This window comes from Schistocerca americana, chromosome 3, assembly GCF_021461395.2.
Source record: "Schistocerca americana isolate TAMUIC-IGC-003095 chromosome 3, iqSchAmer2.1, whole genome shotgun sequence".
Lineage (NCBI taxonomy): Eukaryota > Metazoa > Arthropoda > Insecta > Orthoptera > Acrididae > Schistocerca > Schistocerca americana.
The window spans coordinates 756,410,270-756,438,208 of record NC_060121.1 but is presented as its reverse complement, the minus strand read 5'-3'; the positions used below and the strand labels follow the sequence as shown (position 1 = coordinate 756,438,208).

Sequence of the window (27,939 nt, the reverse complement as noted above, 5' to 3'; positions counted from 1 at the left end):
ACTGTTTTTTATTTGAAGTGTTACATTTACACGATCATGATTTCGGTTTCAAAGTGCCATTATCAAGTGTTTTAAGTGTTATACAGTGCCTAAGATGGCATACTGTCGTATTTAAAATACACTATTAGACACATTGTCTAAGGGTCGATATTTCTGCCATCTTGGGCACTGTATAACACTTAAAACACTTGATAATGGCACTTTGAAGCCGAAATCATGATTGTGTAAATGTAACACTGCAAATAAAAAACAGTCTAATGGCGGTAGTGACTTTAAAGAAATATATTATGACTGTGGCCCCACATCTTGCAACAATGCTGGTTCGTGCCCGAGGAGATTTTCGAGATTGCAGGTCAAGGCTTATTTGCTCGTCCCGTAGCTCATAAGTTGTCTATTTAGCCGAACAGAATATAAGAGGGTCCTTGTAAGAATATATCTGAGAAGGAAAATTGCAACCGAGAGATGCCAAAGCAGAAAACACAAAGATTGACGTTTCGGAAGTAGGTTAGAGGCCCGCCTAATGGGCTTGGCGGAAGCCTTGTGGAGGTGGCGACGGCACCAGTCCGGCTGGGCCTGAGACAAAGAAAGCGACGGCCGCACAAAACACTGGCGCCAGTAGACACTAATGGCGGCAGCGACACCCCGCCGGCGGCTCGCCAGGCCAGCGCACCCTTAGAACCCTCACTGCCGCTCGTTAGCTGCTTTTCCTTACTTGTACGGTACGACGACGTAAAATACGGTGAAACATGTAAACTAGGATTGGGCAACCTGAAGATGACGGGTCGCCTCGTAACGTGATGTGAAGCGATAACAGCGCTCCTACTGTATAAAATCAAGAGTATAGCATCCGTGACGTTAATGTTCCTCGGTAACGCAGCAACATGACTGGTACCCTTTCCCGACACACTACGTCAGCAAATTATGCCGTAAAACTCGCATTTTTATGTTCTTCAGCGGGCCGGATTGAAAGCCATCACGTACCGGTTGCGGCCCGCGGGCCATTAGTTGCCGCACGTGACGTAAACTACGCACCCGTTTTACTTGCCGAACGGTACGAGACATCAGGAACACGAAGTATGTTTGCATGGCTAATACCCCTAACTCTCATATCAACTGATATGTATTGAAGAAAATGTGGTTTCTGTAATGGAACGACATAGGCCTACTGTTTGTAATTCGGAATGTCTTGTAAGGACGAGTACAGGGATACAAATTTCGTTAATGTTTTCATTGAAACTTTTTGCAAATGTATCCGAAAAATGTTAAACTTGAATGGCGAGGCGGCGGAAATCGGCTAGTTCTGTGTCAACTTCGCCAAGTACGGCTTCCATGCGGGGATCTGTCACATATAGCAAGAAGATAGAACAACGCTACTAAGATAAGACGTCATTCCACTCTGTCTTACTTTATAAAACGTAGATGCAGGTTCAGCTATGACTTTTTTGTAAATGAAACTGTGCTAATTCCTAACATATCAGAAAAGTCTTAGGAAAAGTGTTTCCCGTGGTTTGTGTAGGTGGTGCAGAACAGATTTTAGAAAAGCAAAAAACTGCGTTACAAAGTATGCATCTGTACCACTATTTTTTTATTTAATTGAAGACAGTCGACTACGGTTCAACATCAGGCACTGGGATCTCACAAGCAACTCAGCTACGCATTCTCACTGTCCCGTTACCAATTCTAATTCAGAGAGTATTCCATTACTATTATTAACTGTCTATGCGCAGTCTTTACGCCCTGACAACATCACAGACGGCTGTGTGTGCAAAGTTACCACGTTTTGAACTGAATAGGCCAAAGAGGCTGTACTGTGCTGGATCAGTTGTTGGCAACATAGCTCGGCTTGGCTAGACTTTAGGCATGATTGGCTGACAGCCTGCCTCGGTGTATGGTGGCCACTGGGTGGACTAGTTGCTGGGAAGGCGTCAGTTCGAACCTCAGCCCATCGGTGCTGTGGCTGGATCCACAGGCATGTGCCCCTGTCAAGATGGCGGTTAAGTGATGAAGACGTCGCAGCGAAAGCGAACTCTATAGCAAACGCCGACTCGATTTGTTGATTCCATTCCCACCCTCGCTAGGCGGTCATGGCTATATACACTACTGGCCATTAAAATTGCTACACCACGAAGATGACGTGCTACATACGCGAAATTTAACCGACAGGAAGATGATGCTGTGATATGCAAATGATTAGCTTTTCAGAACATTCACACGAGGTTGGCGCCGGTGGCGACACCTACAATGTGCTGACATCAGGAAAGTTTCCAACCGACTTCTCATACACTAACAGCAGTTGACCGGCGTTGCCTGGTGAAACGTTGTTGTGATACCTCGTGTAAGGAGGAGAAATGCGTACCATCACGATTCCGACTTTGATAAAGGTCGGATTGTACCCTATCGCGAATGCGGTTTATCGTATCGCGACATTGCTGCTCGCGTTGGTCGAGATGCAATGACTGTTAGCAGAATATGGAATCGGTGGTTTCAGGAGGGTAATACGGAACGCGGTGCTGGATCCCAGCGGCCTCGTATCACTAGCAGTCGAGATAACAGGCATCTCATCCGCATGGCTGTAACGGATCGTGCAGCCACGTCCCGATCCCTGAGTCAACAGATGGGGACGTTTGCAAGACAACAACCATCTGCACAAACAGTTCGACGACGTTTGCAGCAGCTCGGCGACCACGGCTGGGATTACCCTTGACGCTGCATCACAGACAGGAGCGCCTGAGATGGTGTACCCAACGACGAACCTGTTTGCTCGAATGGTACAACGTCATTTTTTCGGATGAATCCAGGTTCTGTTTACAGCATCATGATGGTCGCATCCGTGATTGGCGACATCGCAGTGAACGCACATTGGAAGCGTGTATTCGTTATCGCCATACTGGCGTACCACCCGGCGTGATAGTATGGGGTGCCATTGGTTACACGTCTCGGTCACCTCTTGATCGCATTGACGACACTTTGAACAGTGGACGTTACATTTCATATGTGTTACGACCCGTGGCTCTACCCTTCATTCGATCACTGCGAAACCCTACATTTGAGCAGGATAATGCACGGCTGCATGTTGTAGGTCCATTACGGGCCTTTCTGGATACAAAAAATGTTCGACTGTTGCCCTGGCCAGCACATTCTCCAGATCTCTCACCAATTGAAAACGTCTGGTCAATGGTGGACAAGCAACTGGCTCGTCACAATACGCCAATCACTAGTCTTGATGAACTGTGGTATTGTGTTGAAGCTGCATGGACAGCTGTACCTGTACACGCCATCCAAGCTCTGTTTGACTCAATGCCCAGGCGTATCAGTGTCGTTATTACGGCCACAGGTGGTTGTTCTGGGTACTGATTTCTCAGGATCTACGTACCCACATTGCGTGAAAATGTAATCACATGTTAGTTCTAGTATATTTGTCCAATGAATACACGTTTATCATCTGCATTTCTTCTTGGTGTAGCAATTTTAATGGCCAATAGTGTACATGCCAGGGCTGGCTTGCTGTTCAGCAGCCACCCCCGTTGTCACGTACATCACTAGCCGCAACACCGTCGAAGCATTCCGGGCGACGATAATACCATTAGTAACTGACTAAACGTAGTGCTTGTTTTTGACAAGGAACCCCTTGACTTTGAGGTCGGAAGTTCAATCTTTAGGAAACCTCTTTTAAAAGTCTTGTGTTAACATTAATGAGAGGAAAAATATTAGATGCTAATGACTTGCCATGTGCATCAGGAGGGAGACAGAGAGTAAGTCGGTGATGTACAAAAATCACCGTCTACGGGATGTACGGACTACATTTCACAAAATAGGCGTCGTCGACATTCACGAAATGTTCAGAACGATTATCTTTACCAAGAACGTCGAATGAGAAATGGCGCACCACAGTGTTCACGAAGGTTCGCACCATCAAAATCGAAGGCGAAGTCCTCGAGAGCCACAAACCGTGCAGGACGTTCAGCTGGGTACCAACGCTTAAGGAACGCATACTGAACCATGTTGGAGTAACGAGGTATGAGAACTGATGGAATGTGATGGCACGCAGCCGAATGCGAAACAGTCTGTCGTGGAGCTTATCGTGAAACTGGCTATCCTTTAAGGCATAGCTGCGAATAATGCGATATTAAGTTTTATAGGCAAGGAAAAACAAACATCCAGAGGCTAAATTTGTCCAGTGGTTCCAAGCGGTATGAACTGTGATGTCGCACACTTTTCGGGAGGGATAGTTAGCCCTAAAGGAGAATAAGTTTTAAACACAGACGAGGAATCAACCAAAGGTAAGTTATTTTGGCCAAAAGCAATGCTCATGCCATAGTTGTTCTCTTACGCCCATTTTCCCACTTTTGCTTGCTGTGACGTAAATATTCCCTACTGCCCTTGCAAAATCTCGCACACGAGGAAGAATCGAAGGAGGCAGAGCACCTCCAACTTATCGTAGCACAGTAAATAATTTTACAGCCAATTTACCATCCAAATTAACATTCGGCATAATTGTATAAAAATGCGTTAAGGCACTGATGTTAGTTGATCTTGATACAACTCTGTTGGTACCTCTAATTTCCAGCGTTCGTTTCATATACATTTCCTCTCCAAACCCTGATTGGCAGAATTTAAAGAACGGTGGGACACGTTTCTTATCTCATCTACAAATTTTCGGCCAGATTCTGCAGTTCGTCAAGTTGTCGCTTACTTTGACATTTCGTTACTGTACCTCTTCCAGTTCTGTAACACTGGTTGAAGTTACGCTTCCCTTGAAATCGGCGCAATCTATGTAGCGTGCAATTTGATATACATAACGTAGTAGATCACTATCATATACATGCCATAAATTGTATCGAGGATCCTTGAAACGGGCAAGTAGCTTACCAGTTTTTGTTATAAGTGCGCCTTGTTGTCCCTTGAATATACACACTGCTAAGGATACACGGTCATATTGCTCCGGATTTATTCGAAATCTGTTCACAACTTTTTTTTTACTGTTTTGCGGATGATCTTTCAATGTGTGCAATCATGTTTAGTACCCGCTCCTTAGACAACGATTGTTCTTTACTACGTTTCTCTGGAAACGGCATCTGGGCTCCCTGTCCGACAGAGATGATGAACTACATCGCTCGACTTCTGTTTCAGTTTTTTTCCGCTTGTTAAGCACGTACCATCGTCAGTGTAATCCTCACGTAGATTGTCCGCTCATTCGAACGTATACGACGCCACACATTCCACTGACTCATCCTGCAGAAACGCTCTGCTTTGTATCAACACCACTAGCATTCTTTCTTTCTTTCACTGGTGCCATGTCCCGCGCTGACGCAGGGTCGGAATTGTTAGGAACGGATGTGGCAAGGTGAGTGTAAAGAGGTGGCTGGATGCCCTTCCGGCTGCCACCCCGTACCCCCCGGGACGGAATTAGTGTACGCGTGCTGTCTGCGTCTAGTGTAATTAATGGAATACTGCGAACGTGTTCAGACGTCTGAGAGTTGTGTAACTGAGGCGGAACATGGGGACCAGCCCGCTACTCACATAGCGGGATGTGGAAAACCGCCTAAAAACCACATCCAGGCTGGCCGGCACACCGACTGACGTCGGTAATCCGCCGGGCGGATTCGATCCGGGGCCGGTGCGCCTACTCGAGTCCAGGAAGCAGCGCATTAGCGCTCTTGGCTAACCTGGCGGGTTATCAAGACCACTAGCATTGTAGGGAGTCAAACGTCGACTAAGCAGTTTAAGTACGCTCACGCTTTTCTCACGCTTTTCACGCTTTTCTCACAATTGGATATCTCCTTTCCCAACCCCTGTTTCCATTAGCGCCAATATTGTGGTTGCATGGTAGTAAATATGTGGGGCGTCGAATGCCGTGAACATCATTGGTTCTTTGCGATCTCGCAAAGGGACGAAATGCTGCGCCAAATGGCTACGTAAAACATCACGACTATGACAAATAGTCGTTGCCTTGCTTATGTCGCTATGAAGTAAACAGTCGAAAGGATACCACCATGAAGACTAGCAAGAAAGCCATCCCTAGCACAGTTTTCATCACAATAGCCGATTGAGGCCCCCATGCCATTCAGCTTCAGCATATTTCTCAGACTGTTCTGCAAAAAGTTTCAAAGGAAACATTAACAACCATTGTAACAATGTACTCGTGTTATTTGCGGCTTTTGGATGACGTTAAAAAAGTCCATCGATACATTTAGAAAAACATTACTTGCTTCAATATCTCGGTAACACTGCGATATCGGCTTCGTACAGACCGTCGCAACCAGCCGAAGGATATGCAGGCCAGTCACCCACACTAAGGTGACAGAATTCATGGGGTACCTCCTAATATCGTGTCGGACCACCTTTTGCCCAGAAAAGTGCAGCAGCTCGACGTGACATGGACTCAACAAGTCGTTGGAAGTCCCTTGCAGAAATATTGAGCCATGCTGCTGTCCACAACTGCGAAAGAGTTTTTTTAGCCTTGTTTTTGTATACAATTTCTTGCAAGGCTAGAAGGGACTTTGATATTTTATTATGATTATTTTCATGTCTTCTTCTCCAGAGCTTAGCTTGCGATTGTGTCCTCTGACAAGCTCCACGAATGTGGAGTGATTTCTCCTATACTTCCAAGTTCTCATGTATTATTTGTTTCGGATTTCGAAAGTTCTACCTGTTTGCCTCACAAACCTCCTATAACATGTAAATTGTAATTATTATACACCTACTTTCTAGTATAAGTCTGAGTCTCTTGTCAGTTTTTTCTGTTGTGTGTGCTATGTTTATGGCTTGCTTTTTAAAATATTGATGACCTTATGTGTGTTTGTGTTGGTATGTCATTGTGTAGCATCTTGCACCATCTCTTACATCTACCTGATCGTTCTCTGTTGTTGTTATGGTGTTGTGTGGCTACTTGCATTATGATAACTAGTTTTTTTTTACAATTTTCTTTGGTCAGTGGCGCTGTCTTTGTATCTGTGGAGCATGTGCTGAGGTGCTGCTTGTTTTCGTTAGTTTGGATGGTTAGAGGTTTGGTATATGAGTGTGTTAGTTATTGTGTGTTTATCATAAATTTCAAATATGTGCTTGTAAGTAAGTATGTGCCTGAACATATCGAACAATATTTAGAGAGTAGTAAACTGAATGCCAAGTAAAATAAATTTTAAAAAAAGAGGGTAGTAAATAGCTCCTTTATTTTTTCTATAATTTTTTCTGTCAAATGCTGAATAACATCGAAAATAATTTTTCTAGATAAATAGATAGCTAAATAGATCCACTGTCCAGAAGAACAAAATGGATAAATTAAGGAAAGGGGAGGTGAGGAATAATTCTGATTCAAGACGTCCTGAATAAGCATATCCAACTACAACGGAACGGGCATGTAATGAGGTTGCAGACTACAAGAAGAGTCCAAATAAACTTGGAAAGAGAGGGGGAAGGAAAACGTCCAATAGGAAAACCTAGAACACATTAGTTGGATATGATCCAGGAATATCTCACCTTCAGAGGAACAATAATGGTGATGTTTTCTGTGACTGCTTGTACATGGACAGAAGAAAATGGAAGAGACTTATTAACAGTGCAAGGGGAACGAATTATACGATGAGGCAGATGATTATAATGATGATAGATTTGACTTTTTCATTGTTGAACCAATTCTCGCTAAGAAACAATTATATGTTACTTTCTTATTTATGTATAGTGTAGGCTTTTTCTTTGCTCAGGAGTAGTGAAATCTAAATACTTTCTGGTTTTGAGACAACTTGTCTCTCTTGCGAGAGAAAGCTAGTAGTAAAAATACCACGTTTGCAGTGTGTCACGAAAACAAAGGAAACAACACATTAAACATTAAGCACACCCAAGATCACAAAATCCATAACTGTAATAGGCGTGAATTCGTCGAGAATAGGCGAACTTCCGATTTTAGCAGACAACGTCTTAATTCCATGTTTCAATGCCTCCGCAGTCTGCAGCCTACTCAAGAGCTTGCAACTACGCACTCAGCACAGACATTTGCTCACTGACGTCACTGACTCACTGGCGTAACTGGCGGTTGATTTACGCCTAAGCAGTTGACACAAACCACGAGTAGTTGATTTTGACCTGAAAGGGACTCGTGTAGAACGGTCTAACATGTATCACGGGTTGTGGGAAAAACCAGGAGAGCAGAGAAGCGAAGCGATGGGGTATAACAGAAGGATGTTGAAAATTACATGGAGTGACAATCAAACGAGGAATTGGTGAAGGGAGGAATATGAGAAACACAGACTAGAAGAAGGGACAGAATGACAGGACACGTGTTGAGACATCAGGAGTGGTATTGGCGGGAGCAATAGAGGGCTTCAACTATAGGGGAAGATCCAACGAAAACTGAAGAAGTTGTGTGTATGTGTTACTCAGAGATAATAAATATTAAACAAGGAGAGGAAGTCGAGGGAGCCGAATTCTAACGAGTCAGAAGACTAATGAACAAAAAAGAAAACTTTATAACTACCTCTCGTGGGTAGAAATGACAAGGGTGTGTTCTGGCCCTGGAGAACCCTTCGGCGGGCGAGAGGTTTTATTGACATAGACGCAGTGAAAACAGGAAAACGCATGTTTTTCGGCAGCGTTCCTTTCAAAGACGGTGCCGGGTGCGCGTGCCGAAAAGCTGCGTGTCGGCAAGTGCGTGTCCGCGTAATTAGCCGGTGGTCCCCGGGGGCAGCGGCGGGGGCGGCAGCGGCGGCTTCATTAGACGGCGTGGGCCGTGTGAGTCGGCACCTCGCCTCTGGGTCAAGTGGTGCTGGCTCCTCGGCCTCGCTGCTCCGCCCCCAGCGCCTGACGCTTGACGCCTGCCGACCCCCGTGCCGCAACCCGCCACGCACGTGCTAACCCATCCCGCACTGCTGACCTGGTTTCGTAAGGAGAGTCGCTTGCTCTTCCACAAGAACGCTCTGGTCAGTTTCTCCGTACGTCATAATGAAAGCAACTCACAATGCAAGTCGCACTTTTGTTTTGCTTGTCACAATAACTCTGTCCTGTTGATGTGTTGCTGTCTCTGCGTATAAAAGGCAATGACCCGATTCACTCACGCGCATTCATCATCGTCGAGGCAAACAATTAAGGATAGAAACGTCGGATTTGGATAGGGTGTTGATCATATACCATGGCATCGTTTGATAAGGGATTGTTCGAAGTTCCACTCCTATAGAGGGGAAGTAGGGGATGGAAGGTTTTTGTGAGAATTTATCGCTATTGAGGCAATTTTGAAGCTAGAATTACAAAAGTCTGTATTTGAATTCTCTGCCAGAAATTAGAGTATATGCTTCAGGATTTCTAGAAATTCAGCCGCTAAGAGGGTGAAAATGGGATGAAATTTTTTATGAAAATATTTCAGTATGAAAGAGTTATTTACGCTAAAGCTAAGAAAATTTCTGTTCGACTTCTTGGTTAGGAAAAAAAATACGTGTTTGAAAACTCAACACTTAAGGGGATGAAAATTTTTATGAAAATATTTCGTTATACTAAAACATTTTTAAAGCTAAATCTACGAAAATTCTGAATAAATATGTGTTAGTGGATGAAAGTTTCTGTGGAAATATCAACACAAGAACTCAGACCGCAAGGATTAACAAAACTCTCCGGCTCTGCCAGAATCGCTTTTTGGTGAGAAGTAAATTCGCAAAAGAACATATTTCAATGGCCTTAATTGGCGTGCAAGGTTTAGAAGATGATGCAACTTGTGAAGAACTTAAAAATTCGATTAGAGGAAAACAAAAGAAATCTGTGCATACAATCAACGCGAACAAAACAGCGGGCACTAAGCTAGTATAGGTATATAGAGTGAATCAGAACTGCACCGACAAACTTTCACAGATGGTACTATAGACCAAAACAAGGAAAATGCATACCATAACACCATGAGTCTTTTTCATCTTCGCAACTGTGGAACATCTCTTTTACTGAAAGCTCTTTGTTTTCCATATTTTGTGAGGTGACAGTATGGACCAAAACAAGAAAAAACTGTCCAGTAAGCATGGGCTATGAAGTGCAAACCTTAAGAACTATGAGCATTTGTTCGTCTGCGATGCTGTGAAACACATGTTACCGTAAAATGAAAAAGAGAGTTAGGGAGAGAGAGGGCGATATACAAATGCGTAACATAAACCCATTCCCTTGGAAATTTATCTCTTTCATACCTTCTCTGTGTCACCACGTATAACATGTCACTCATCTCATTTGTACTAAGGTTGCAGTACATGCGAGGTGCCACTTTCTTCCACCACCCTGAGTGGAATGCATAACTTCTAATTAATGCTCGCCAACCTGCAGTCTTTTATAGTTGTTGTCTCCTGCACAGAAAAACAGCATGTAGGTCTTGAATCCACTATCTTGAGGCTGTAATAAATTCTTAGCTTTTTATTAGCAGAATACGAAAAACTGCACAATTATATTCCACTTTATGAGTCACGAATAATTTCCATTCTTCACACGTTCATAAGAAATAACAAACTAGTGCATTCCGTATTGGCGTAGATACCATCAAATAGTTCTCAATTACACGTCCAAATAACCAGCGATTGCTCCACCCGCCATCCAAGTTAGGGGCGATCCGAAGATCTCCGAAGTGCTTTGTCTGCCTTTTCGTTTAGCAAATGTTTATTATTCTGCTGGTAATTAACAGTTTTGAAATAATGGAATGATAGCCCGCTAATGAGAGATGCTCTTAAATTAAACGCAAGTAAATACAATGTTTGTTTTTTCTAACATTAATAGCACAAATTATCATTTTGGCGCACTACACCCGAACGTAGCAACCAATCGCGGACAAGGACCGGACAAATCATGTGTCTTCGGTACTTCACACCACATTACGTCATCATTCCACTGCTGCTTTCTCATCTGCTCTAAGGAGAACTTCTTGATGCCAAATATGATGGCTGAACCGCCAGAAGTATTAAAATCTCTTCTACTGATGTTCTCATAGTCTTTAAGGTATGCATTTGAGAGTCCATGCTTATTGGGCATTTATTTCTTGTTTTGGTCCATATTACCTCCTTGCAAAATATGGAGAGCAAGGAGCTTGTAATATAAGAGATGAACTAGCCCTCAAGACCTGTTCAGAAACGTGTCGCATTGTACCATTCACGTAAACAAGACGTTATTAAAAAGGTAACACAAAATTAACTTTGAGTCTCCTGTGTTAGTACACAGTTCAGGTACTCGGGATAACGTCAACCGTCTTCTTGCTGAAGTTGACAACAAAGGGGAGCCGGCCAGAGTGGCCGAGCGGTTCTAGGCACTTCAGTCTGGAACCGCGCGACCGCTACGGTCGCAGGTTCGAATCCTGCCTCGGGCGTGGATGTGTGTAATGCCCTTAGGTTAGTTAGGTTTAAGTGGTTCTAAGTTCTAGGGGACTGATGACCTCAGATGTTAAGTCCCATAGTGCTCAAAGACATTTGAACCATTTGACAACAGAGGAAAACACACCAGTCACTCAGTTAACCGTCCTCAGTTGAACGTTTGTTTGAGTAGAATGTACACCAACGAAGAGAATGTACAAATGCCACTCATGTATGGAGAATGTAACTCTGCATTTTCCTTTATGTTCATTATTTTACTGTCAACTCAATCGAGTAGATGAGTTGTGTTACAACTGATACCTACAATGTGTGCTAACACACGAGAGCCAAAGTTAGTTTTGCTTCACGTTTTCAATAAAGTCATGTTTCTGTGAATGGTGCACTTTGATACATTTCTGAACACGTCTTGAAGAGAGGAAATGTCTTAACGAATAAAAAAAATATAGAGTGCTATTTAAAGAAGGTGTACTGCAGATGAGATATTCGTAACAAAGTTCCAAGCAAGGTGACCACTCTGGTTAGTGTCCCTCAGGAAGATAAACAAAATTTGCTTGAAATTATTTTAGGTGATCGAGATAAATGGGACACAGTGTATTTAGGCGTAAGCCCGCCCAGTAGTGAGTATTATTATTTATTTACTGCCTGATTAGTATCGGGCGCACTTGCCCGTTATCAGCAGCACCTGCATTACAGATAGTTTTGAAAACTGATTTATCTCTAGCGTATAGTGTTATGTCTGACTACTATGAGCCTTTTTTTCGTATATGAGTGGCGTTCAATAACTAATGCAACACATTTTGCCACGGCCAATTACCGTTGAAAAAACGCTGATTTTGTTGTGGAAAATCGTGGAATATCCCCACTCCAGCCACAAAAGTTTCGTGAATTTCCTACAGGTGGCGGCGCTATATGTATCCTTCCAAAACGGCGTCTTTAACGGAGGTACGTTCCAACCAGAGAGCTGTCATTGAGTTACTTTTAGTGGAAAACCAGAGCATAGCAGATATTCATAGGTGCTTGCGGAATATCTACGGTTTCCTGACAGTGAACAAAAGCACGGTGAGTCGTATGGCGAGGCGTCTGTCATCATCGCAACGAGGTCGCGCAAACCCGTCCGGTCTCCCGCGTGCTGGCCCGGAGATATGACTCCTGCAGTGTTGGAACGTCTGGACACACTCATTCGAAGTGATCGACTGATCACCATCAAGCACTTCGTTCCACAACTGGACGTCTCTGTTGGTAACGCTGACACACTCATCCGCAGGTTACTCGAAGGTGTGTTCCCCTTGGGTTCCTTGCCGCCTAACAGAAGGTAATAAAGATCAACGGAAGATCATCAGCGCAATTGCTTGCGTGTTACACGGCTGATAGTGACGTTTTTTGTCGAACGTCGCCACAGGAACATTTGTTTATTGCTTCGAACCGAAACAAAGCGGTAATCCGTGGAGTGGCGCCGCACCATCTCTCCTCCGAAGAAAAAGTTCCAATCAATAGTCTCAACCGTAAAGTGATGGTGACGGTCTCCTAGGACTCTGAAGGGGTTAATGTGTCCGGTGTCCTCCCTCGAGGTACAATGATCAACTCTGAATTGTATTGTGCTACGCTCAGGAAATTGAAGAACCAATGCAGCGTCATCGACGGCATAAAAATGTAGACGAATTGCTCCTTCCCCATGACAACGCAAGGCTTCACAAACATCTGCGCAGCCGGGAGGACCGCAAAAACCTTCACTGGACTGTTCTTCCTCAGCCACCCTACAGCCCGGATCGCACACGTTCCGACTTCCGTCTGTTTGGCCCACTGAAGAATGCACTCCGCAGGAAGCAGTACGTGGATGATGAGGAGGTTACTGATGCAAAAAGTCGTTGGCTCCGACGTCGACCAGTACAGCGTTGCCATGCGGGTACACAGGCCCTCCCAGAAAGGTGGAAATTTCGTGGTAATGTCTTCAGGGACCAAACTGCTGAGGTCATCGGTCCCTAAGCCTATTTACTACTTAATCTAACTTAAACTAACTTACGCTGTGGACAACACACACACCCATGCCCGACGGAGGACTCTAACCTCCGACAGCGGGGAGCTGCACGGACCGTGACAAGGCGCCTCAGACCGCGCGGCTACCCCCAGCAAGGTGGCATAAGGACACTAAATTTAACGGAAATTGTGTTAAAAGATAGGGTTTTGTAGTCAAAATAGTGGAGAATAACATGGTGTATTGAAATCCTGAATAAAACTAATCTGCTTTCGGGAAAAAAGGGTTGCATTACTTATTGAACACCCCTCGTAATCTAACTTCTCTAATACATACCAATTTCTCAGCAAAAGCGAAAGACGCTTCCCATTGACATTCATACTGTAATTATCTCACTGCGGTATACGATACTGGAAATAAAATTATAAATTTGGACATTGCGTAATTGTTAATGCCGAAGTGACTTACGTAACCTATGATGTAAACAACGCTATCATTATCTTTGGATATAATGCACACCTCCATTGATATCTACGCAATATCTTAATTTTTATACTGGCTGTTAGTGTACCTGTCATCTGCAACGTATTTTGCGTGCACTACGAAACTAGTAAGTGTACAACGTAATTTAAATTATATGAAAAAATGTATGTCACCTAAACTAATACGAAATATGTGGGGCCGAAGTACGCAGCTGGTGGTCATGGAAGGCGCCGTAACGGCTCTACGATACGTGAATGCCATCCTCCGACCGATAGTGCAACCATATCGGCAGCATATTGGCGAGGCGTTCGTCTTCATGGACGATAATTCGCGCCCCCATCGTGCACTTCTTGTGAATGACTTCCTTCAGGATAACGACATCGCTCGACTAGAGTGGCCAGCATTTTCTCCAGACATCAACGCTATCGAACATGCCTGGGCCTCGTGATGACTGGGTGTTGTGTGATGTCCTTAGGTTAGTTAGGTTTAAGTAGTACTAAGTTCTAGGGGACTGATGACCTCAGTAGTTAAGTCCCATAGTGCTCAGAGCCGTTTGAACCATTTTTGAACATGCCTGGGATAGATGCCTGTTTATGGACGACGTGACCCATCAACCACTCTGAGGGATGTATGTCGAATCGCCGTTATGGAGTGGGACAATCTGGACCACCAGTGCCTTGATAAACTTGTGGATAGTATGCCACGACGAATACAGGCATACATCAGTGCAAGAGGACGTGCTACTGGGTATTAGAGCTACCGGTGTGTACAGCAATCTGGACCACCACTTCTGAAGGTTTCGCTGTATGGTGGTACAACATGCAATGTGTGGTTTTCATGAGCAATAAAAAGGGCAGAAGTGATGTTTATGGCCGGCCGCGGTGGTCTCGCGGTTCTAGGCGCGCAGTCCGGAACCGTGCGACTGCTACGGTCGCAGGTTCGAATCCTGCCTCGGGCATGGATGTGTGTGATGTCCTTAGGTTAGTTAGGTTTAAGTAGTTCTAAGTTCTAGGGGACTGATAACCACAGCAGTTGAGTCCCATAGTGCTCAGAGCCATTTGAACCTTTTTTTTTTTTTTTTTTTTTTTTTTTTTTTTTTTTTTTTTTTTTTTGATCTCTATTCCAATTTTCTGTGCAGGTTCCGGAACGCTCGGAACCGAGGTGATGCAAAACTTTTTTTGATGTGTGTATATTCTTATTACATGACTCGTATTCTGTAACCAATGTATAGTATGACAATTGCCAAGACTTCAGATGAGAATATATTCGTCAGTGACCGGACGGAAAATTCATAATTGTATGAAAAAATTGTATATATGGGGCACGAGGGTGGTTTGAACACGGTTCTCCCGCTTGCTGTCCACCACCGTGACTACACAACCACGACGCCGGGGTTCTTGCAATTCATTCGATGTTGCATTTCTTGACCTTGGACCGTTCACTGTTTCTATTTTGCTTCTTTTTTCACAATTCAGTACACCTTCCTGTTTTCATGCCTGATCTGCGTTCAGTTTTTGACGGGCTCTCCACTGGCCCATTTTACCAATAAATCTGAGGGGTTGCGATAGGGCGTGTCCCATGTGAGAAAACATGGCTTTATCGAAGAGCAAATTGAAAAGAGCTTGGGCGGTACGACTTCCAATATTCTGATGTGTAGTCAATAAAAGTGCACTCCTAGCCTGAGGAGAATGTAGATTGGCACCTGAGATGAATGTTAGAGTCGAGTTTAAACAAAATTTAAGTGGATTAATTACAAGAGAAATACATCTGGAGGGCCTGATGTGTTATGAACACATGGAAGCGACACAGACTGTCCTAGTAAGAATATGATGAAGTTGGACATGAGGAGAGGCGAATACGTCAAATGCATGGAGATATTAGGTAGCAAAAATATGGCAGGGTCGGTTTTTACCACGCAGTAGATGCTGTTTGGGAGGGATAAAAGTGACGTCTTAAATTGCCTTCATGCGAAATATTAACTGAAAACAGAACAAGAAGAAATCGTGCGTATATCTGTAAAGAAGTGTAACATCTCCTATAATCCACTCGGATTGTCGTCCACGTTCACGAATTCTCTACGATATTTGTGAGCGTATGTAATTATATTTCCTATCTGGCTTGTCGACGACACTAGCGACACAAAAAAAATGCGAAGGTTGTTGAAGATTTAGACGTTTCCCCTTATTTCTCACCCCACAAATGAAGAACAATGGTTCCTAAGCCGTGTTAAGCTTCTTTACAGCTCACATCGAGATAGACACTTCTAAGTTATTGAGCTGTGCAAAAGATGCATTTTACAAAGATGGTTCAAATGGCTCTGAGCACTATGCGACTTAACTTCGGAGGTCATCAGTCACCTAAAACTTAGAACTAATTAAACCTAACTAACCTTAGGACATCACACACATCCATGCCCGAGGCAGGATTCGAACCTGCGACCGGAGCGGTCGCTCGGCTACAGACTGTAGCGCCCAGAACCGCACGGCCACTCCGGCCGGCTGCATTTTACACCAGAGGGCATGAGGTTATTTAGACAACTAGTGCACCGCCGTCTTTCATTTACTTGTCATCAAGAGTTGAGGTCACGGTGCGAAAGGCGGGAAGTCATGTAAAGCAATATCTGGACAGTAAAGAATGCCACAACTATAAGCCTGTGGTTGACCAACAGGCAAGCTGTATACTGTCATATAAATTTTATCGTAACACGTCTTTATTTTGTTGGTCTTAACACGTCTTTATTTTGGTCTCACGCGGTTTGTGCAACAGTGAAATGCACTATGTAAGTGATTCCTTTTGATAGGAATTCCACCGACAAAACTCCCAGTGGGAATAGAGAGACCACTAGCTTTCATTGTCTGGGAAATTACATACTTTATTCGCAGGAGGTGAGTGGCAGAGCCTCTAGCCTCCTTTCTCGTTCTGTAGGGAGAACATCGTGAAAAAGGCAACAGCATTATGGTTCTCGATCTTACATTTCGAAATGTGTGAGTGATTCGGTGAACCGGTCGAGCATACATGAGGTCAATAGATTTCTCCCCCTACAAATCCTGAACCAGTTCTTCTACTTCAGGCCAGGGATAATCATACAGTGATCTTTCCAAATTATAACTACCATTTAACGCATGGTGACCGTGTCAAACGAGGACTCTGACCGCCCAAGTCACAAAATGTTCGACTATGTTTGAATTTTATGTCATATTTCTTTATTTAAATTTCTGTCGTCGTTGCGCGTAATTTATACTGATAACTAGTTTAGAGCGTAGACATTCATTTTCAAACTAAACCTGCACTGAAAGTGCTTACCAAAGCAAATTTCCACTGTCTTCTTTCGGAAACGTCCACACACCACACAGTCATACAACAGATATTGAGTGATACATTGGGCAGATGAAACAGCACTCAATACTTGTACTGCATCCAGGCAGCCAGTGCAATTTCATCTGTTGAATGCATCACGCATGTGACAACATCGTTCCATACCTATTGTATGACAGTGTGGTGTGTGAACGTTGCCCAAATATGACAGAGGAGCCGGCCGAAGTGGCCGTGCGGTTCTAAGCGCGTCAGGTTGGAACAGCGTGACCGCTACGGTCGCAGGTTCCAATCCTGCCTCGGGCATGGATGTGTGTAATGTCCTTAGGTTAGTTAGGTTTAAGTAGTACTAAGTTCTAGGGGACTGATGACCTCAGTAGTTAAGTCCCATAGTGCTCAGAGCCATTTTTTTTTTTATGACAGAGGAGTTTTGCTTTGGTAAGCATTTTTAGTGCAGGTCTGGTCAGTAAATGAAATAGTCACCAGCGTTATTAAAACGCAGCTGTGACGGAAATTTAAAGAATTATCAAATCTACGTTGCCTGTCCTTCCCCAACAAAATGCTGGAACTGCTTAAAATTATATCCGTTTATTCTGTGAGCTGCTTACACATTTTCACCTCATCAAACTCCTTTCGTGCAGTTCATTCATATGAAATAGGAACGGGCTGATCATTGGACAGTAATTAACTGTCTCGAGTTCATCCCGGAAGCTGTAAAATAATTTACTTTAAGTTACCTTATTTGTCCTGTGTGTAAGTGTACATCAGCAGCCTGCGCTAATCACAAGTGGCAGAGAAGAGAGTATCATTCATACACTACTGGCTCTTAAAATTGCTACACCAAGAAGAAATGCAGATGATAAACGGGTATTCATTGGACAAATATATTATACTAGAACTGACATGTGATTACATTTTCACGCAATAGGGTGCATAGATCCTGAGAAATCAGTACCCAGAACAACCACCTCTGGCCATAATAACGGCTTTCATACGCCTGGGCATTGAGTCAAACAGAGCTTGGATGGCGTGTACAGGTGCAGCTGCCCATGCAGCTTCAACACGATCCCACAGTTCATCAAGAGTAGTGACTGGCGTATTGTGACGAGCCAGTTGCTCGGTCACCATTGACCAGACGTTTTCAATTGGTGAGAGATCTGGAGAATGTGCTGGCCAGGGCAGCAGTCGAACATTTTCTGTATCCGAAAAGGCCCGTACAGGACCTGCAACATGCGGTCGTGCATTATCATGCTGAAATGTAGTGTTTCGCAGGAATAGAATGAAGGGTAGAGCCACGGGTCGTAACACATCTGAACTGTAACGTCCACAGTTCAAAGTGCCGTCAAATGCGAACAAAAGGGGACCGAGACGTGTAACCAGTGGCACCCCATACCATCACGCCGGGTGATAGGCCAGTATGGCGATGACAAATACACGCTTCCAGTGTGCGCTCACCGCGATGTCGCCAAACACGAATGCGACCATCATGATGCTGTAAACAGAACCTGGATTCATCCGAAAAAATGACGTTTTGCCATTCGTGCGTCCAGGTTCGTCGTCGATTACACCATCGCAGGCGCTCCTGTCTGTGATGCAGCGTCAAGGGGAACCGCAGCCACGGTCTCCGAGCTGATGGGTCATGCTGCTACAAACGTCATCGAACTGTTCGTGCAGCTGGTTGTTGTCTTGCAAACGTCCCCATCTGTTGACTCAGGGATCGAGACGTGTCTGAATGATCCGTTACAGCCACGCGGATGAGATGCCTGTCATCTCGACTGCTAGTGATACGAGGCCGTTGGGATCCAGCACGGCGTTCCGTATTACCCTCCTGAACCCACCGGTTCTGCTAACAGTCATTGGATCTCGACCAACGCGAGCAGCACATGTCGCGATACGATAAACCGCAATCGCGATAGGCTACAATCCGACCTTTATCAAAGTCGGAAACATGATGGTACGCATTTCTCCTCCTTACACGAGGCATCACAACACCGTTTAACCAGGCAACGCCGGTCAACTGCTGTTCGTATATGAGAAATCGGTTGACTGGTGGTTGTGTATGAGAAATCGGTTGGAAACTTTCCTCATGTCAGCACGTTGTAGGTGTCGCCATCGGCGCCAGCCTTTTGTGAATGCTCTGAAAAGCTTATCATTTGCATATCACAGCATCTTCTTCCTGTCTGTTAAATTTCGCGTCTGTATCACATCTTCGTGGTGTAGCAATTTTAATGGCCAGTAGTGTATTTTGCTAAGCAGCGTCTTGCGCTTGTACACACATTGGGACCGCGGCTGTGTCTGAGACGTGTTGTGTTGCTTGCTGTCGCTGCAGGAGGCATGTGGAGCGCGGTGACGGCGGCGGCTGACGGCTCGGCGCCCGCGTCCCGTGCCAAGCACAGCGCCACGCTGCTGGGCGCCCACGTCTACCTGCTGGGCGGCCGCAACGGCAACCTGCCGCTCAAGGACCTCTGGCGCTACAGCCTCGGTGAGTCCAGTCGCCAGCCCGGCATCAAAACTGTACGGTTTACCAATCACCAACACCAGCATTAAAATTGTGCGGCTCCCTTATATTAATCCAGCATCAGAATGGCATTGTCACCAAACACCAGTCCAACGTCAAAATTATCTAGTCACCAGCCGAATGGCATTGTCACCAAACACCAGTCCAACGTCAAAATTATTTAGTCACCAGCCTTCAAACCAGCATCAAAATGGTATGGGTACGAATATATCATCAAAATGGTATGGTCACCAGTCACCAAAGCAACATGAAAATAGTAAAAATAGTATCACCAACAACGAACCCAACATCAAAATGTGATCACCAGCAATCAATCCAATATAAAAATGGTATGGTCCCCACCCACCAATCCAACATCAAAATAGTATGATCACCAGCCACCACTCTAATATCTGACTGGTATGGCCACCCATAACCAATCCAGCATCAAAATGATAACACCACCAGTCACCAACTCACAACCAAAACAGCATCATCACTAGTCACCAACTCGACACCAAAATATCATTTTCATCCACCACCTACTCAACAAGAAAATGGCGTTATCACCATTCACAAACTCAATATTAAAATGACATTGACACCAGTCAGCAACCCAACATCAAAACAGCATCATCAGCATATTTCAGAATTTTTTCTCGAATGGACATGTTCAGAATATTCACTCACTAGCACTCCTGAAATAAATTATATTGCGGAGACATGGCTTAGCCACAGTCTGGGGGATGTTTCCAGAATGAGTTTTTCACTCTGCAGCGGAGTGTGCGCTGATATGAAACTTGCAGAACTAGTTCCGCAAGGATCGCAGGAGAGCTTCTGTAAAGTTTGGAAGGTAGGAGACGAGGTACTGGCGGAAGTAAAGCTGTGAGGACGGGGCGTGAGTCGTGCTTGGGTAGCTCAGTTGGTAGAGCACTTACCCGCGAAAGGCAAAGGTCCCGAGTTCGAGTCTCGGTCCGGCAACAGTTTTAATCTGCCAGGAAGTTTCAAGACACAGTATATTGATATGAACGGCACCTTGGAAAGACACAGAAGAGGAGCCAGTAAGCGTTGCTCCGCGCATATATATGTGTGATACAACAACAGACAGCGCGATGGAGACGTCGCGCGCACGGCTCCCCCAAGCGGCCTCCAGTGGCCGGCCTGCGCTGGTACAATTGGCGGCCGCTTCAAACATGCACGCTCGGCGACATCACACTCGGCGCGCACACAGTAGTTGCAGGATGTAGCACACCTCTCCCATGTGCGAAGTGGACGCTCAGGTGACGGAGGAGATTCTGGCGGCCTGACAAGAGACACATCCATCGAGTCCGGAACAGCGAAAGCTGGTGCCGACGGAGGGGGCTGGACGATGTGCCGGGCGGGCACAAGAGCAAGAGACCATAACGCACAGGAGCGCGACGCACAGGCGCCCGACGACAGCACCGAAGAGGGGGATGCTAACGCCAGCTCGACGTCGTCATCAGCAGGCAGGTCCCAGTGCGGAGGCGGGGTTTGGGGGCGGGGGGCGGGGGCAAGGCTAGACCCACCAGGACGATGGCTGATATGATGGACAGGGGGCCAGTGGAGGCGGCCTGACCAGAACTGCAAGCTGCAGTAACGGACCCAAGGCCAGAGACAGACTGGTACTTGGCGCCGGGAAGCTGGAATCCAGAATGTCACACCTGCAGGAGGCAGCCAGTGGGAGGGGTGCGCCTCCACAGCAGGCGACGACGGGCTCGAGGCAAACGACAGTGGGGCAGGCCGCGGCGATGCCGGACACAGCCACAGACAGACAGCTTCCGGTGACAGTGGGTGCACGATTCATCAAGGCGGTACGCCACCAGCCCATCGTCCATAAGGACATCACACAGACGGCAACCCCGGCAGCGGACAACAGTAGCCGCTATTCACTTGGGCCAGAGACGAAACCTCGCGCCCATACTGGCGATCCTGGTGCGAAGCGACTGGACAAACCTGATCGCGGCAGAAGGTGGAGGAACATGTGTGACTGCCGGCCGTGAAACAACTCAGACGGGCTCCACTCCCCCATAGGTGTAAAGTGATAGGTGCTCAGAAAACGGAGAAAGGTGTCGACCGGAAAAGAACCACAACAAACTTTTTCATTTGAATGTACGCACTAGTCATTCTGCCTCGCCATTTGATTGGAGATTGAATGGCAGAGCCGTAACATGACGAATGCCGTGACAAGAACAGAACAGTTGAGAAGTGTGAGAAACGAACTAGATCATTATCGGAAACTAAGGTGCAAGGCAACCTCGCAATAGAAAACACCTTCAAAAGCATACGAATTTCGACCCCAGTTGATGTCGACACACACCGGAGAATGTAAGGAAATCAGGAAAATGCATCCACAAGCAAGAGCCAGCAGGAATTCGAGAAGGGACCTGCAACGTCTACGTGAATGCGTTCCCATGGCTGGCGTAGGGCAGGCCAGGGAGACAGAGACTCCCTGGGAACCCGTTGTTGTCGGGCACACTGCTCACAAGCGGCGACAAAACGGGCAATTTCGCCATCAATCCTTGGCCAAAACACATGTCGCCCAGGTAACAGTTCAGTGAGCGAAACTCCTCAATGGTCCTGGTGGTGTAGGCGTAGAACCACGTGCGTAACGCAGTGAGAATGCCCTGGAAGAGAGGTCTTCCGTGGACAACAGAAAGGCAGTGCCGTAAGGAAGATTAGTTGCACAGAGGGCTCGAAGCCTGACCCGGCGGTTTATCTGGCCAGCCCTGTTGAACAAACCGAACTACCCGGTGGGGAACGGGGTTGGCGGCAATGGCAGCTGCTATGTCCGTGCTCGTACTTGGGAAAACCTCGACCGCGGCCTGCGTTTCAGTGTCAAGATGAAAGCAAAGTACGTAGTTCTTCACGATCAATGGGATCAGGTCTCAAGTGAAGATGGGACAAGGCGCCCGCATGAGATGTTTAGACGTGGGTCGAAAACGGATTTCATAATTGTAGCAAGACCGGAACAGCGCCGAGCTTTGGAGACGATAGCTACCGTGTCAGGCAAGGGAGTGCGAGCGTTAAACAGGGAAACCAAGGGTTTATGGTTGCTAATAAGGTAAAACTTGGAGCCATACAAAAAAACCTGAAATTTCTTGAGAGCATAGATGATGGCAGTAATCTCTTTATCCACCTGAGAGCAACGCTGCTGGGCCGCAGTGAGAGATTTAGAGGTAAAAGCAACAGATCGTTCAGTGCCCTCGGCATATCAGTCGCCAAAACTACGTGCTGGTCCGAAGAGAAGTAGCTAAACAAAGGGCCGCAAAAGCGGAGATGTGTTCTGGCAGAGGGCGAAACTCAGCCCGCGAGACCTCGAACGCTAAATAAATAATAGAAGGCTGAGAAAATTGATTTCGCGAGATTATACCGTAAGCTCGCGGACTGCAAGACAGAAAACAATGTGCGCAAATTTTGGAAGTGATCGGCCGTGGAGGAAGGAGCCCGTGACAACAATATCATCCAGACAATTAATTCAACCTGGGACAGGCTCTGAAAATGGTTGGAAAATAGCAGGGGCGCTAACCACACCAAAAGGAGGGCGAAAATATTGATTGAGACCAAAAGGAGTGTCAAGAACCACAACTAGCTGAGATTCTTCGTCCGCAGGAACCTGGAGATACTCTTTAGACAAATCAGTTTTAGAAAGTACTGGCCACTCGATAATTTCGCCAACAGTTCCTGCTGGCATGGGCGAGGATACGTATCCACGATTGACTGTGCATTGACATTAGTACTGAATTCGCCACAGAGGCGAAGTTTCCCCTACGGTTTCCGAACTACAGCCAGCGGAGACGACCATTCACTAGCCGCAACAGTTGCTCCACCCCTAGTGATTAGTGTCTGTTAGTTCCGTTTTCATTTAATCTTTTACGGCGACAGGAATAGGACGTGCACGTCAAAAACGAGGCTGAGACGTGGATTTCAAAGAAACATGATCGGAAAAATTCGTAGTGCACTATGTACCTTCCGAAAACTCCTCACACAGTCTTTCCAACTGGGAATACGGTTCCTGATCGGACGCAAGATGAACGGCGTAGGTGACAGAAAATCCAAACGCCTGAAATGCGTCCATCCCGAAGAAGTTCTCAACACTGGGATCAGCAACCACCGAAAATGTGACTGAGCGAACCATTGACATGTAAGAATCAGATGCCGTATGTTCTCCTAACAGCGCAATGTTCTGTTTACTATAACTGGCCGCCTTCCACGTGACCGGTGTCAACAGCGGAGAGCCTAAACTCACATAGGTTTGAGAATTCCTTAACGTCGCTGTAGCTCCTGTATCGACCTGTAGCCGGATCACTTAACTCGATAAACAATTTGGGAGAAATCACGAGCATTGGAGTCTTACTATTTACATCAATTTCCGTATCCTGGGTAATCGTCGATGAACGACACACAGAAGCGATGTGGCCTTTCTTGCAGCAAGCATTCCAAGTAGCTCGGCGCTTAGGGCACGCCGAATGTTCGTGCTGGACAAAACAAAGGATAAGACGGAAAGTGAGAACTCTGACGCTGGATTTGTGGTGGTTGCCGTCGCGGCTGCAGCTGCGGCTTCTTTGCCCCGCCTCGGTCAGCTCAGCGTTGGGCCCACGTGTTTGCCGCCGCCACTTCTGCTTCCTCGTGCAAGCTATCTGTCGGCCTAGTGGGCACATCTTGTGACACGACTGCCAGATCGCACCGCACTTCAGTTTGGTCAACCACTGCCCGAGAAACTTAAAAAGATTGTGCTATTTGCAAAACTTGAGCCAACGGGAGTATTCGAAGAGTAAAGCCTTCTGGAGCATTCCTTGTCCGGACCCAAGCAGATAATTGCGTTGTGCACCATAGAGTCTGCATAAGAGTGATTATGGGCATCAGTAACGAATTGACACTTACGGCTAAGGACGTGAAGTTCGGTTGCCCAGGCCCTGTATAACAGGTTTTGTTTCTTGCGGCATCAGTAGAGTTCAGCTCGCGCCACTATGACATGCGTTTGTTTGAGATAATAGTTGGACAAACGGTACATGTGATCAAAAATAAGGGTGACAGTTCTTGTAAAGGGGCAAGGTGACACATTAAGTTATGCACCTTAGATAGAAACCAAGAGAGGTAGAAGTCTTTACACAAATTCGAGTCTGTCACACCAAAAGCGTCCCAATTCTCGGCTGAATTATCATATGGAGGGAACGCCGGTGGATTGATCGATGGAATGGTAAGCTTTCTAGAATAAGATTTTCACTCTGCAGCGGAGTGTCAGCTGATATGAAACTTCCTGGCAGATTAAAACTGTAGTCCGGACCGAGACTCGAACTCGGGACTTTGCCTTTCTAGGGCAAGTGCTCTACCATCTTTTTTTTTTTTCGTTTTCATTCGTTTCATCTGCTCGGTGCGGACGTCGCAAGACACCCGTTTCAGTTCGTTGTTGATCCATTAACTCAGTTTTTTTATTACAGAGGGCAGCTAACCCTCTGACCGAACACGTTGAGTTACCGTGCCGGCAGCCATTTGAGCTACCCAAGCACGACTCCCGCCCCCGTCCTCACACCTGTATTTCTGCTCGGTCCGGCACACAGTTTTAATCTGAAAGGAAGTTTCATATCAGCGCACACTCCGCTGCAGAGTGAAAATCTCATTCGGGAAACATCCCCCAGGCTGTGGCTAAGCCATGTCTCCGCAAAGTCCTTTCTTTCAGGAGTGCTAGTTCTGCAAGGTTCGCAGGAGAGCTTCTGTACAGTTTGGTAGGTAGGAGACGAGGTACTGGCAGAAGTAAAGCTGTGAGTACCGGACGTGAGTCGTGCTTGGGTAGCTCAGATGGTAGAGCACTTGCCCGCGGAAGACAAAGATCCCGAGTTCGAGTCTCCGTCCGGCACACAGTTTTAACTTGCCAGGTAGTTTCCTGGTACTCTTTCTGTTAACGGGAGCCGACGTCGTGGACACAGGCGAAGTAAGCTGTTTGGTCAAAGCCGGTTGCAGGCATCCATAATGAATAAACCTGATGAAACCGCCTTAAAGAATGCACATGTGGAAACTATTCCAAACTCGTCGCCAGTTGTGTCGTAACTATGCAGTACACAAGATCGGTCCAAAGTAATTCAAATATGGCTTTATTCATGAAGCACTCAACTACAACGGGAAACAGACTCCCAAAATAACTAACGATGGGCGACGAAAGGAGGATAGAAGATTCACAATGTCAACAGCGAGAAAAACATTCCTGAAAACAGAAATTTGCTAAGGCTGAAATAAAATTAAGTATGGAAAAATACTTTGTGAAGGTATTTATCTAGTGTACAGCAGTGGGCCATAAACAGTTAAGAGAAGACGATAATCTAAGCTACTGAAATATGGTGCTGTGTAAAAATGCTAAAAATCAGATGGGCAGATTAAATAATTAATGAAGGGGGACTGAATCGAACAATAAAAAGAGACATTTATATCACAACATGATGAAAAGAATGGGTGTGTTGGTTTGAAACATCCAGAGGCATCAAGGAATTGTCAACAACAACAAACTGAAGTGCATATATTTAAATACTCGGTAGCGAACAAAGAATGTACTGTTGTAACTGCGTTAAGGAAGTAATATGCAGTAATGCGGCCAGGAAAATGGCAGAGGTTGTAGAGCGAGAGCGGGGTACTCACGGAATTAGAGTTCTCGTTTTCGCAGCGCACCAAACCGGAAATGCTCCGAGCGGGAACGAGCTGCGCCTGATGGTGACGCTGACGTCACTGTCGCCATGGCAACAATTTCCGCCGCACCATGCGAGGAGCAGACTTCAAATTCGTTCGCTATTCATCTACATCTACATGATTACTCCGCAATTCATATTTAAGTGCTTGGCAGAGGGTTCATCGAACCACAATCACACTATCCCTCTACCGTTCCACTCCCGAACAGCGCGCGGGAAAAACGAACACCTAAACCTTTCTGTTCGAGCCCTGATTTCTCTTATTTTATTTTGATGATCATTCCTACCTATGTAGGTTGGGCTCAAAAAAATATTTTCGCATTCGGAAGAGAAAGTTGGTGACTGAAATTTCGTAAATAGATCTTGCCGCGACGAAAAACGTCTTTGCTTTAATGACTTCCATCCCAACGCGCGTATCATATCTGCGACACTCTCTCCCCTATTACGTGATAATACAAAACGAGCTGCCCTTTATTGCACCCTTTCGATGTCCTCCGTCAATCCCACCTGGTAAGGATCCCACACCGCGTAGCAACATTCTAACAGAGGACGAACGAGTGTAGTGTAAGCTATCTCTTTAGTGGACTTGTTGCATCTTCTAAGTGTCCTGCCAATGAAACGTAACCTTTGGCTCGCCTTCCCCACAATATTATCTATGTGGTCTTTCCAACTGAAGTTGTTCGTAATTTTAACACTCAGGTACTTAGTTGAATTGACAGCCTTGAGAATTGTACTATTTATCGAGTAATCGAATTCCAACGGATTTCTTTTGGAACTCATGTGGATCACCTCACACTTTTCGTTATTGAGCGTCAACTGCCACCTGCCACACCATACAGCAATCTTTTCTAAATCGCTTTGCAACTGTTGCTGGTCTTCGGATGACCTTACTAGACGGTAAATTACAGCATCATCTGCGAACAACCCAAGAGAACTGCTCAGATTGTCACCCAGGTCCCAGGTCATTTATATAGATCAAGAACAGCAGAGGTCCCAGGACGCTTCCCTGGGGAACACCTGATATCACTTCAGTTTTACTCGATGATTTGCCGTCCATTTCTACAACTGCGACCTTCCTGACAGGAAATCAAGAATCCAGTAGCACAACTGAGACGATACCCCATAGGCCCGCAGCTTGATTAGAAGTCGCTTGTGAGGAACGGTGTCAAAAGCTTTCCGGAAATCTAGAAATACGGAATCAACTTGAGATCCCCTGTCGATAGCCACACAAGAACGATGCACAAGAACGATGTTTTCTGAAACCATGCTGATTACGTATCAATAGATCGTTCCCTTCGAGGTGATTCATAATGTTTGAATATAGTATATGCTCCAAAACCCTACTGCAAACCGACGTCAATGATATTCGATGGATTACTCCTACTACCCTTCTTAAACACTGGTGCGACCTGCGCAATTTTCCAATCTGTAGGTACAGATCTATCGGTGAGCGAGCGGTTGTATATGATTGCTAAGTAGGGAGCTATTGTATCAGCGTAATCTGAAAGGAACCTAATCGTCATACAATCTGGACCTGAAGACTTGCCCGTATCAAGCGATTTGAGTTGCTTCGCAACCCCTAAGGTATATACTCCTAAGAAACTCATGCTAGCAGCTGTTCGTGTTTCAAATTCTGGAATATTCCATTCGTCTTCCCTGGTG

The 27,939-nt window shown here is 45.7% G+C and overlaps 1 protein-coding gene across 1 annotated transcript in view; it reads left to right on the top strand.

The window, feature by feature from the left end:
* LOC124606371 overlaps nucleotides 1–27,939 on the top strand; it is a 363,147-nt gene that overhangs the window by 234,700 nt on the left and 100,508 nt on the right. Inside the window, exon 2 of the mRNA XM_047138355.1 lies at nucleotides 19,415–19,567. Within this exon, the coding sequence (XP_046994311.1) occupies nucleotides 19,420–19,567 (148 nt within the window). The 5' untranslated portion in view covers nucleotides 19,415–19,419. The remainder of the gene's footprint in view (nucleotides 1–19,414; nucleotides 19,568–27,939) is intronic.